The 13,570-nt window shown below is 39.5% G+C and overlaps 1 protein-coding gene and 1 pseudogene across 4 annotated transcripts in view; both read right to left on the bottom strand.

The window, feature by feature from the left end:
- Nucleotides 1–13,570, bottom strand: part of gpd2 (glycerol-3-phosphate dehydrogenase 2 (mitochondrial)) — a 152,105-nt gene that overhangs the window by 106,572 nt on the left and 31,963 nt on the right. For 3 of the 4 annotated variants that reach the window (XM_087989069.1, XM_043693788.2, XM_043693789.2), the window contains exons 2-3: nt 12,802–12,934; nt 11,101–11,207 (exon numbers count right to left, since the gene is read on the bottom strand). In XM_087989069.1, the coding sequence (XP_087845195.1) occupies nt 11,101–11,199 (99 nt within the window). In that variant the 5' untranslated portion in view covers nt 11,200–11,207; nt 12,802–12,934. The remainder of the gene's footprint in view (nt 1–11,100; nt 11,208–12,801; nt 12,935–13,570) is intronic. The other variant, XM_043693790.2, reaches the window with a different exon arrangement.
- On the bottom strand, nt 976–8,853 carry LOC148149628 (uncharacterized; annotated as a pseudogene).

The raw sequence follows: 13,570 nt of genomic DNA, 5'->3' as shown, positions 1-13,570 counted from the left end.
TAGCCAAGCCCCAGAATCGATGTGGACTGTGCCCAAGACTGACAGTATTGTGACCCCCTCCCCCAGTAGGCAGCAATACTTCTTTGTCTAGACTGAGAACTAAACTCCATTTTCTGACATAATTATTTGATTGAATAAATGTGCAGTGTGTTTGCCATGCAAGTAGCTGGCATATACTGTAGACATTGGATTAAAATTGCAGTGTGTTGCATAGGAAGATATTGCATCCCCCTCAGACAGCCCTATTGACAAGCAACTGGTCCATGTGTTTGGACTAAAGAGCACCTCAACATGATAATATGGATAGCTTCTGGCTCTAGCTGAAATGCCAATGTGCCAACAGGCATGGTAAAGCATAAACATACATGGTTGCTGGGAGCATGCAGGTAGGTGCTAAGTGAACAAGCATTAAGAGAGGTAGAGAGCAGCCTGAGATGTAGCCCAAACTAATCCACAAACTGTCCCTGAGTGCAATGTGTCCCAGCTATAGTCTTTCAATGTTATTTGCTAGGGCACCCTGCAATACATCTCTGTACACCCTAAGCCAGTGTACTGGAGAGTTGCCAGGATGGTCACAGTTGGTTGACAAATGCTGATGTCAACGTCTGGGAATGAGGGATGCACGTGGCCAGTGCCCATACATCTTGCACTGAGATGCTGTCCAGTTGTATGCAACATGGAGCTCATTCACATTGAGCGGCGAGCTTAATCTGACAGGTACATGATCTGATTTCCATGTTGAATTGTATCAACTAAGTTGTGAGGATTGTTTGGTAACATAGAAAGCTGAATACAAAGGAGGAGAGTTGATCCATTAACAAAGTTGCTTAGTGGGATTTCTCATCCAATTCTGCCAGAAATCTAACCATAGTCCACCTCACTCAGACTCCTTTGAGATTCTGAAGTAGTCACCCAGATGCTACAGGTAGACAAGCAGTTTCCATCATGCAAAAATCCAAGATTGATGCTGATGCTAAACTTCAACTAAGAGTTCATTCCTAATTCTCGCTGCAAAGATTAGGGAGCAGGGGGTATGTAAAACATTGAAGAATGGAAGATTATACTGGTAAATAAATCTATCTTGTTACTTTGTTTCCTTTCTCCACACATCACTGAAACACAGCAAAACAGATCAAAGTTAGCATGGAGAGGAGCCTGCAAGGCAGAGCAGTCATAATGCTAGAGGTCAGTAATCATTTGGCATTGGCCTGTTGTTATTAAAACAAAACAGTAGCCCTGAGGAATTAAACGTGTGCCAACAGTATTTCAGTGCTTCAAAAGATGCCTTGGAAGCAAATTGGATCATGATTTTGAGGCGTATATTTAAAAGTTTAGTTAAAAAAAGAACTTGCAACTTAACTGTTTTGTGTAGAAACCTATGCCAAGATAAGAGACAAAAGGAGGAACATTAATTTACATTTAATCCTTATTTGGTATGATTAGTTTGTACAGATGTTGTAAGTGAAATTTAAAATATCTGCTGTTGAGTGCCAAATTCACACTTAATGACCACATTTTCCCTCCATAAGCTGAAATCATGCAAAATATTGATGCTTTAGGCTTAACTTGCAGCAGGTTCCATTCACCCATCACAGCTGTACTTGCTGGGCTACACTGGCTTCCAGTTAAAAGTAATGGCTTCCAATTTTAAAATGTTCAATATTGTTTTCAAATCTCTCCACGGCCTTGCCACCTCTCTGGGATGAATACTCACTTGCAGGTCAGGAGCCCAACATGAGGGCTTCTGGCAGAAGCCAGACATGAGGTCTTGGGCAAAGGAGTGGCAAGCTCTGGGCCCAAGGGGTGAGAGCTAGGGTTTGGAGTGGGGAACAGAGCTTAAACCTGGGCAGTTGGCCTTGGAGCAGGAGAGCCACTAGGAGGCACTGTTAGCCCAGGATGTAGGACCTTCTGCTGAGGCTGCCTTTTGCCAAGGATGGAAAGACCTTTTATTGGATTTCTAAGTGATTTTAACAAAAACAGCATGGTAGCTCAACAGGTAGTGGACAAATGGTAATCATATATTATCAATACAGTTTAGGGAATTTGTACTGAGGAACTGTAGGAACATTTTCACCTGCAGCATAACTATCAACCAATGATTGATTGCGAAAATAGAATGAGGTGCACTATGGTTGTGTCAGTCTGTAGACAATGCAAGGTCAAAATCACAACCATGGTAAAGAAAATAATCAATTAATAGTTATCAAACAGAAATCTACCAATCTTGTGAGTTCAAAGAGAATGGATTCCTAAAGAATTGAGAAGCTTCCAGACTGTCTGAATGCGAAGCCAGAGACTTGGGGGAAGATGGGGTAGTGGTAAAATTTAATTTTACATGAATATATAAATGTATACTACGAGGTGGAAAATGCTTGGGTGAAATGTGTAAGTTAGTGCTTCCTAAAGGGTTAATATTGAAGATTGCGATAACATCCACCCAATGTGCATGTGTCATACTGGCTTGGGTGGGATTAAGGCCTGAAGATCGCATGAAGTGCAGATACACATCCAGATGTCTCCTCAGTCTTATTAACAATGTCTAATGAATGCAACTTGCACCTGATTGCATCCTCACTTTGTCTAACTCAGTCCAAGGAAGATTCTAATTCCACAAATAAATTTTGTTGAAATGGTGAGGAAACCTGGGGCAATCAAGTAGTGAACTTAGTTGTTAGTAACAAGCATAATTGATATCAGACCTCAAAGGGAAGGTGCACTTAGGTGGCAGTGCTAATGACATTATTATATGCAAAGACAAACCAATGCCTCTAAAAATATATTACTACTACTAACGTTCAAGTGGACATGTGAATTAGACTGATAGGCAGTTTAACCAGGCTTAGAAATTAGCAAAGTAGAAAAATGGAATACCTCCAAAGTTATCTGTAAGAAAAAACAGGTGTGTCAACTTACACAAACACTTGACACAACAAAGCCTTTAAATCAGATTTCAGCAGGTTTTTTTTAAAAAGCCAATGAAAAGGTGTCAACAAAACCTAACAGAGTAATTAAAAGGATATGAGAGGAAGAGAATAGATTGTCATTCAGAAATACAATAACTTTTTATAGTTTAGGATTCAAGGTCCATTAATGGAGCCAGTGAAGAATTTCTCAGGGCAGATATGCATTGCTTCCTCGGATGCAAAAGAAGTTTTTTATTCTGTAACCTTCACTGCTGGTTATGATGCAGGTTTAGCAATAATAATATTCAATGGCTAATGCTATAGTGAAAAATGACTGAGTGGCTGCAGATATAATCCATGCTAAAAGTGACCTTGAAATGGATTAAACAGACATCATTCACTCAAGGATGTTCACAACAATGGGATCCTTGATTTGTAAGCCATTGGATCTTTAACAACTCACTAGATCTAGATGGGAGAGACAAAGGGATAATCAATCACAAATGAGAAAATAGGGCAACTAGCTTTACTCTGGATGTAGGTTTGCTCACTGAGCTGGAAGGTTCATTTCCAGACGTTTCGTCACTCTACTAGATAACATCTTCAGTGGGCCTCCGGATGAAGCACTGCTGAAAATTCCTGCTTTCTATTTATACGTTTGGGTTTCTTTGGGTTGGTGATGTCATTTCCTGTGGTGATGTCATTTCCTGTTCTTTTTCTCAGGGAGTGGTAGATGGGATCTAACTCAATGTGTTTGTTGATAGAGTTCCCGTTGGAATGCCATGCTTCCAGGAATTCTCGTGTGTGTCTCTGTTTGGCTTGTCTTAAGATGGATGTGTTGTACCAATCGAAGTGGTGTCCTTCCTTATCTGTATGCAAGGATACTAGTGAGAGAGGGTCATGTCGTTTTGTGGCTAGTTGATGTTCATGTATCCTGGTGGCTAGTTTTCTGCCTGTTTGTCCAATGCAGTGTTTGTTAAAGTTCTTGCACGGTATTTTGTAAATGACATTAGTTTTGCTTGTTGTCTGTATAGGGTCTTTCAAGTTCATTAGCTACTGTTTTAGTGTGTTGGTGGGTTTGTGTGCTATCATGATGTCAAGGTGTCTGAGTAGTCTGGCAGTCATTTCCAAGATGTCTTTGATGTAGGGGAGAGTGGCTGGGATTTCTGGATGCGCTTTGTCTGCTTGTTGGGTTTGTTGCTGAGAAATCGGTGGACTGTGTTCGTTTTGAATACACAGTATAGGTGATTTTCCTCTGCTCTGCGTAGTTCCTCTGTGCTGCAGTGTGTGTTGGCTCATTGAAATAATGTTCTGATGCAGCTTCGTTTGTGGGTGTTGGGATGATTGCTTCTGTAGTTCAATATTTAGTCTGTATGTGTTGTTCTCCTGTAGACGCTGGTTTGAAGTTCCCCATTGGCTGTTCGCTCTACTGTGACATCTAGGAATGGCAGTTTGTTGTTGTTTTCCTCCTCTTTAGTGAATTTAATGCCAGTAAGGGTATTATTGATGGTCTTGAAGACTTCCTCTAATTTGTTTCGTTTAGTGAAGGCAAAGGTATCATCCACGTAGCAGCCCCAAAGTGTGGGTTGGGTGGTTGGCAGAGCTGTTTGTTCGAGTCTCTGCATTATTACCTCTGCTAAGAACCCTGATATCGGAGATCCCATGGGTGTTCCATTGGTTTGTCTGTAGGTTTTGTTGTTGTAGGTGAAGTGAATGGTAAGGCATAGCTCCACTAGCTTGACAATACTGTCCTTGCTGATGAAGTTAGTGGTGTTTGGCATATGTGTCTTTGGGTCTTCTAATAGTGTAGTCAGTGTTTCCTTGGCCGGGTTAATGTTGATTGATGTAAACAGAGCTGTTACATCAAAGGAGACCATTATTTCATCCTCTTCTATCTTAGTTTCTTTGATGGTCTTCAGGAATTCTTGGGTGGAGTGGATGGAGTGGTGTGAGCCTTCTACTAAGTGTTTTAGTCTTTGATGTAGCTCCTTGGCCAATCTGTAAATTGGTGTTCCACGTAGCGAGACTATGGGTCTGAGGGAGGCTCCTGGTTTGTGAATTTCAGGTAATCCGTAGAAGCGTGTTGTGTTGGATCTGTCTGGTTTCATTTTTTGGAAATCGGTCTTATTTATTTCTTCAGATTTCTGAAATTTTTTTGAGTAGGGCTGTGATTCCGTTCTCTTGTTGTGGGGTTGGGTCTATCGCCACTTGTTGGTAAGTACTGGTATCTGTAGCTTTACTTCTTTTCTTTTGGCAAATTGCTGGTGTAGTTCTTGGAGATTTAGAATACTTTAGAATGCTGTTTCCAGTTTTGGTCCTTTACTGGTCCAGATCCTGGAAATTTACAGAATGGATACATATCGGGCTGATATCTACTTTAAAGGACCTCAGTTACAATGACAAGCTTGCAATGAATCAAACAGGAGGAGATTCTTAACAGGTATCTCTGCCTGTGTTGAAGGCAGGGCCTTACTTATATATAAAAGTTGACTGTTAAAAGGTGTGAAACAATGCAAATGTATGGTGCTTGGCCAGCACCAGCCCAGAGACTGATTTGAACAAGAAAACAAACAGGTTTAGAGAGAGATTTGGGATCACAGAGGGAGCTTAGAATGATGCAGGCCCATCTTGTTCTGATAAAGCTTTTGAAAAGAAGAGACAAAATAAAACTAACAGCACAATTTGATATGAAGTGAGGAAAGACACTTGGGAAGAAAAGGCTGTTAAATATTACACATGTTGGCATCCACATCACAGAAATGCTAATGAAAATGGTAAACATTACAGGAATCCAGGAAAAGCAGCTAGCACATGGTCAGCTCAGTAAGTAAATGAGGAAGAATATTTATCTGAAGTTACAATGTATTTCCATTAGGCATGAGTGGAAAATTCTACAGCAGCATGTCTTCCTTTTTCTAATCTCAGAAGGGGAAAAATGTGGCAAAACTATTGTTGTTCACTATCTAAAGCATCTTGTTTATTGAACCATTACAGTTCTTATGTTGATTACTGGGTTACATAAAAATTGTTTGTAAAAAAAAGGTTTTTCCTGAGAATGATGACTTATCCAATAACCAATCAGATTTGACAGTTATTTTGACAAGCTTGCAATGAATCAAACAGGAGTTATTTTGAATAGAGCTAAATTACTAGATTCATGAAACTGTATTCAAAATTTAGAATAAGTGTTATAGTGGACTCAAAGCTTTAACTCTGTTTCTCTCTCCACCAATGCTGTCAGACCTCTCCAGCATTTTCTGAGTTTGTATCATGTCTGACAGGTAAGATTGGGTTTTTTGATGAGGTGATTAAACGTGGAGATTTGGGTAATGCAGTTGATGTAGTCTACATGAACCTCAGTAAGACATTTAGATTAGATTAGATTACTTTACAGTGTGGAAACAGGCCCTTCGGCCCAACAAGTCCACACCGACCCACCGAAGCGCAAACCACCCATACCCCTACATTTACCCCTTACCTAACACTACGGACAATTTAGCATGGCCAATTCACCTGACCTGCACATCTTTGGACTGTGGGAGGAAACCGGAGCACCCAGAGGAGAGAAAGTGCAAACTCCACACAGTCAGTCGCCTGAGGTGGGAATTGAACCCGGGTCTCTGGCACTGTGAGGCAGCAGTGCTAACCACTGTGCCACCGTGCTGCCCGTTGGCAAGACAACACACTGGAAACTGTTCAAGATGATAAGAGCTCATGGGACCAGGGCAATTAGTGCATTAGCTCTATTAGAGATGCGAAAGGCTGATGGTGAAAGGGTGTTTTTGTGACTGGAAGCCTGAGTCAAGTGGGAAATTCCAGGTTCAATGATGGATTGCTTGCTATTTTGTTTCACATATCAACTGTCCAAAGATGAATGTCAGAGGTTTGATCAGTAAATTCGTGTATTTGGCATAAAATCCAACTGTATTGGAGAAACTGAGATCTGGCAGCATCTGTGGAGCCAAAAACATATAACATTTAGGAGTCCAGTGACCCTTCACCAGAACTGAAAGCAGCTGGGAAATGGTGGCATTAGTGCTGATGATGGGAGGAATGCTGAGAGTGAGAGAGAACATGATAAAAAACTGGAATGCAGACAGAGGAATTGCTGATGATAAGCTAGGAGAGGAATAAATGCTGAACGGATGTTAACAGGAAATGTGAATAGTTGAAAACAAGTTATCTGAACTGGGAATATACAGAGCAGAATCTGGGAGTGTGGGGGTGGGTTACAAACATGGACTTGGCAGTGTAGTAAATAGCGAGAGGAAAGCCTTAGACTTCAGGATGATGTGGGCAGGCTAGTCAGATGGGCAATACAGTGGCAAATGTAATTTAATCATGAAGATAATGAGGATGCATTTGCAAGGACTAACAAGACAAGAGAGTATACGATTCTAGGAACTACAGAGGGTCAGAGGGACCTTGGTGTACACGTTCACAGATCCTTGAAGGCAATAGGAAAGAGGGTTAAGAAAGCAAACAGAAAAATTGCCTTTATTAGTCAAGACACTGAATACAAGGGTAAGGAGATTATGATGAACCTGTACAAAATGTTAGTAGGTTACAGCTAAAGTACTGTGTACAATTCAGGTTACTGCACTTCCACAAGAATATGACTACATTAAAGAGGGTGCACAGGAGATTCACCATGATATTGCCTTCCCTGGAGCATTTCAACTACAAAGCACAACCAGATATGTGATTGTCCTTACAGCAGTGAAAGCTGAAGGGGGACTTGAGTGAAGTGTAACAATTGTAAAGGGGCACTGATAGGGCAGACAGGAAGAAACATTACTCAGTACAGGGGTCATTAATCAGGGGTTGGCGGTTTAGAGGGGGTTTATGGAAGATTTTCTTTACCCAGAGAATGATGGGCAACTGGAACTCACTGCCTGAGAAGGGTAGTTGAGGCAGGAACCATCACAACATTGAAATAGTATTTGGATCAACACCTGAAATGCCATAACATAAAGTCTAAGGCCATGTGATGGAAAACGGGACTAGAAGAGATAGGCACTGATGCAATGGGCCAAAGGACCCCTTCTGTGTTGTAAACTTGTTTGGTTCTAAGCTGCCTGCCTCACCCTCTCTGCTAAAAGGGAAAGCAAGCAACCAAGGTTGGGAGCCTTCAAGTAAATGCAAAGTGAGTGGTCAGTAAGAAAGCAAGTTTACACCATAGGATGCATCCTATATAAATACAAATGCATGGGATGCAGGTCTCCTCCTGCATGCAAAGCAACCTGACAGAAACATGCAAGTCACAGATGCTCCTGAGCTCCAAAGTCAAGTGTTCAAGGGCTGAAGTGGTGGGAGAATTGGTCCAAGAGTAGTCACAAAGATGTGCGAAGGCCAGTGATTTACCAATGCTGACTTTATATGGGTGAAAAATCAAGGAGAATAATGGCCACGAAGCATGCAGGACAATGTGCTGTATACACAATCGGACAATGCCCAGCACAATCAAACAGCAAGCTGCAGTTGCCAGGTATCCGATCTAATTTTCATGTTAAGAAACCGTGATGACTTTTTTTTCAGCAAGGACAGAATTGGATGTGGCATATAAAATGAGTCTCAGAGTAAAGCTGTGCCAATCTAAGGCTGAGATGAAGAGGGATTTCTTCTCTCAGAGGGTTGCATGACTTTGGAACTCCTTGTCACAGCATGTGGGGGCAGAGTCCTTGTTTATGTTTAAGGCTGAGATAGGTAGAATCTTGATCAGTCGAGGAATCAATGGTTGTGGGGAAAGGGCAGGAGAGTGGATATGAGGAATGTCCGATCAAGCATGATCCTATTGAATTGTACGGCAGGCTCAAGGGGCCAAACCGCCTCCACCCTTTCCTGTTTTTCCATGGTAGTAATTCTATGTCTCTCACATGTTGTAAATTGAAGGCAGGTATCCTGCCAAGCTGTTGTGTGTACTATTGTGTTTCCTACGGTTCAAATACATGTCTTACAATATTTTCCTTCTACACTATATTAAAATTATGATTCACTGCATTTGGGTCACATTACAGCCTTGTTTCTGTCAAGGCTGTCAAACCATACACGTTTATTTCTCTTTGTGCCGTAAATTCAACTACTTTGATACTCATACTGAGTATATTCAGACAAAGAGCCTGTAATTTTATTTTTTTTTAGTATTTTTCCCTAATCTGACCCTAATTACTGGTAGAAGCTTTATCCATATGCTCTATTACTCTCAGTCACCCTCCGACTAACATCAGCCATATGGCTATCTTACACCACCCTGACTTCCTACCCATCCCTACTATTTAATTTTCAGGCCCCATCTACAGTCCTTGCTGTTTGATTCAACACGACACTGGTCCCAACATGGTTCCAAAGACACCTGTTCCAAAACAACAGTTCCCCAGTTCCTCAGTACTGGGGTCAGCTCATCAGATTTGGAGACCTTTTAACTACACCACTCTCTACCCTTCAGCAATGAAGAGGTTAAAATGCTGAAATGACCGTATTTTTCAGTAGCTCAGTTGTTTATGGCTGTCAAATAACTTCTAAGAAATTAACATGTCATTACTGGCAGAAACTTTGTCTCCCAGCTCATCCTTACAAAGGTAGCCTGGACCAAGAAAGCCAATAAAGCAGAGATAAACATTACTACTTCAGAAGTTTATAAATATTAACTGCCTGTGGATGATAATTGGTTACGCCAACAATGGTACATATCTAAACAACCAGTTGGCGAATATCCTTTTTGTTTCTGCAGATAAAATGTCATTCAATAAATTCAACTTTGAAGATCATAATGCGGCATAGAACACTGGATCTTCAGTGACTTTATCACGGATTTTAACCCAGAAATCAAATGAGGATGAGGCTTTTGTGTGTTTGAACACAGACAACATCCTTCCCACCTGTTGCTGCTGTACTCAAATCCACTAGTTTAATTGGAGTCTAACAGGTAGCATGAGGTCCATCACAGGCAAGCAATGGCCTCAATGCAAAGATAATGTCTAAATCTAAGTAAACAACAATTCGATGCAATTTTAATATTGGTTATCAGATTCACTGGTGCTGATTCAGCTAGAGGCCGGCAAGAGCGAGTGAGACAAAGTAAGGCTAAGGTGACTCTATGACTCAATAAGAATGATAAAAAGCTATGTTTTTAAAATTTTTTTTGTTGTAGACTAGAAGAAAAAAGAATTTCAATAATCTGCTCAGTCACAAAAGTTTAAAAATTTATCTTGCTGAGAACATAGAATTTAGTACTAGATGAGGAGCACAGGACTGTGGGTGGCACGGTAGCACAGTGGTTAGCGCTGCTGCCTCACAGCGCCAGAGACCGGGGTTCAATTCCCGCCTCAGGCGACTGACTGTGTGGAGTTTGCACGTTCTCCCCATGTCTGCGTAGGCTCCCTCCGGGTGCTCCGGTTTCCTCCCACAATCCAAAGGTGTGCAGGTCAGGTGAATTGGCCATGCTAAATTACCCCTAGTGTTAGGTAAGGAGTAAATGTAGGAGTATGGGTGGGTTGTGCTTCGGCGGGGCGGTATGGACTTGTTGGGCCGAAGGACCTGTTTCCACACTGTAAGTAATCTAATCTAATCTAAACTGCAAAGCAGGTGGACATGTCATAAGTATAAAGTGTTGCATATGGATAAGCAAGTAGACTCTTTGACATACCATGAAAGCTGTATTAACAGCTGAAGATGCACTAAAAGAAAATTAAGAGACTTAGCTTTAATTTTAATACACCTCACTAGAGGTGGAGGTCAGATGCCAATTTTATAACCTGCTGGAAGTAGTTCAGCACTAATTTCATGTGCCACACCAACTCTGACTGTTGGTATTGGTATTGAGCAGCCTAACCAGCATTTCTTTAAAAGATTTCAAAAAGCTTTTCAAAAACATGCAAGTTACACATGTAGGGGTATTTGCATTAAGATATTATGTGTATAAACACAACTTAATTGAAATGTATTATGTATGCATATTAAGACACACACTGACCACAGCTCATTGCAACCCATCCTTTCTCATTAACAGTGCTAGCTGACATCTAGCTACTGTCCAGTTTCATAGGTCTCTGCAATCAACACGCTGTTCAATGTATGCAAGCAAATCATTCAAGTACAGAAATAAAGAACAAGCACAAATAATTTCCAGGCCTTGAAAGGCCCATATCGCACCTGAGAGAATTGACACAAGCTTTTGAAGCCAAAATGGAAACCTTACCTGATATGACCAGTAGTCTATTATGTGGGAGGCACCTAAAATTGTCAGGGTACCACCCCCAAGAAAAATTGCTCCTCCAACAATCTTACGAAATGCCATTTCTTTTTCTGTAATAAGATTACAAAAATAAGTTCCATCAAAGTTCTTTTACAAGTAGACAAATTTTACAGAAGTTAATATAACCTGTTTATAAATAGGAAAATTGAGAAACAAAATATGTCTGTAACAAAAATTATTAAAACTTATCATAAAGGTACATGTTACAGACATTTTCTATATAGGAAGTAAACCAAGTAATGAAAGGTTACAACTAAATATATTGTACATATATAACTAGAAATGGAGTCTATTAAATCAACTCCTGGTATGATAAGAAATAGAGATCTCAAAATTAAAATTTACATCAACAAATAGTTGTTTTCCCTTTGTATATTATAATACATTCATGTGCATACATTATTATGCAGTCTTTTTTTTGTATATGAGATACATACTAAGTTTCATCCAATTACTAGCCATTCACCTTGGAGGACATGTTATTTTCAAACAAATACAAAACAGCAAGATCTTGTATTCTGGAGGACATTTAAGACCACTGACACATGCAGTTGTATTATATGAAGTTTTCAAAGGTCATTCCTACAAAGATTAATATATATTTATACAATTTGATTGACTTGTGATATTTATAAAGTTGCACGTTATGGACCAGTACACTATATATGTACAATCTACTTTTATATTACCTTAACAATTTTAGTTACCACAGATGCTTGGAATATAATTGGATTAAAAATGTCATTACATGTAGCATTCATGAGTATTTACTTGCCTAACTGAAAAAATACAGAACAGGGAATAACGAGAAGGCAAGCTCTATTAAACAGTACCTGTCCAACTGTAGAAACACAGCACCTGCTTCTCATTTTAACACCTTAAGCTCCATGCACCAGAAATTAAATTCCAAGACTTCTAGAGTAAGATTTTACTTGTCCTGCTACTGAACCAGTCTTCAACGTAAATTCAATTTTCAAAATTACTGAAGTTTAATCAAAAGTACATAAATTTTGACAGAATATTAACTGGACTGATTGTAGAAACTGTCACATAATAACAGCTTAAACCACATTCCAAAGTTAAATTTGAGAATATAAAAGGGCATATATACATTTAAATTGCTGAATAAAGTTTTAGTTAATTTGTTTGGATGGAGAGAGGCAGAAAAAGATAGGAGAGAAGAAAGAACAAACAAAGATATTCTCTTTCTATCCGAACGAGCAGCTATGATTGGTTATTAATAATGCACTCATGTGTGCTCCATGTTATGGAATTGAAAATGGTCTTGATAATTGATTATCCCAGCATGGAGTCTCCCCTTCAAATTTCTCAACTCATAATTCATTCTACTTCATCCTCAAGTCCTTAGCAGAATAATTGGTTGAACGGTATCATCTTAGTTAGGTCAATGAAGGAAGCAAAATTAGATGAATTATTATAGTTAACTTTGATCAAAAGAAAAAAGAAAAAGGTACCATGTTAGTAGATACAATAAGTATCAGGTCTATCGATAGCAAATATCCTTAAACATGTTAAGTTCACCAGCACTTTATTAAGGGAAACAAAATCAAATGTTTTTTTGTGCAAACTCTGAAATACAAAATACACATGAAGCAAAGCAGAAAAATAAGCATGATTTCTGACCTGGCTTCTCACCAGGTGGCTTGTAGTTGATTGTGGACTGTCTTACATCCCGTCCACTGAAGTTATCGAAATTAAAAACAGACAGGTTGTAAAGATGAAAATATATCGATGCCAAAATTTATTTTCAACACATCTGCAATGAAGGAAGATGTAAAATGCAAAACTGGATTAATAAGACTCAATATGTTACAATGAAATCCTTAAATCTTTCATGTATATTAAAAGAAAATTTAAATCATACGTCTGGTGGAAATAATTGTTCATAAGACGATCTAAGTTAGTATTAGGGATAAATTCTATTTCCCTTGTCAGTAATTCTACTGGCCACTCTCTTAGGCTGAACCAACTAACCTATTATCTTGCCAGCTACCTGGAGCCCATGTTGAACTTTAAACCCTGCATCCATCATTAACAAGCCCAGCAACATACATTTTATTCCAATGCCCAGTTCAGATTTTTCTTTGCCCCTCTGTTACTGAAATTCTTATCCTTGTCCTTCTAACATTCAGACCTCTTATCATCCCACCTTTCACTCTCCTATTACAAATTAGAGATTTAAAAGATTTTTATGTTTTGGAACAATGTCTTTAACTTAGGGTGAAATGGAGAAAAGTACGGCTCATGTGACTGGTTCTGAAATTTGCCCAACAATAAGCTTGGATAACTTAGTTATTAAGTGTTGGAGAACAAGCTAAGTCATTTTAATGGAAAGAAGGAGCAAGATGTTTACATCTGTAGATAATGGAAAGGGCATCTGTGATGATCATGA

Source organism: Chiloscyllium plagiosum, unplaced genomic scaffold (assembly GCF_037043375.1).
Source record: "Chiloscyllium plagiosum isolate Xiang-an unplaced genomic scaffold, Cpla_swu_hap1 HiC_scaffold_7, whole genome shotgun sequence".
NCBI lineage: Eukaryota > Metazoa > Chordata > Chondrichthyes > Orectolobiformes > Hemiscylliidae > Chiloscyllium > Chiloscyllium plagiosum.
The sequence above is the reverse complement of the archived record's forward strand: the minus strand, read 5'-3'. Positions and strand labels throughout refer to the sequence as shown.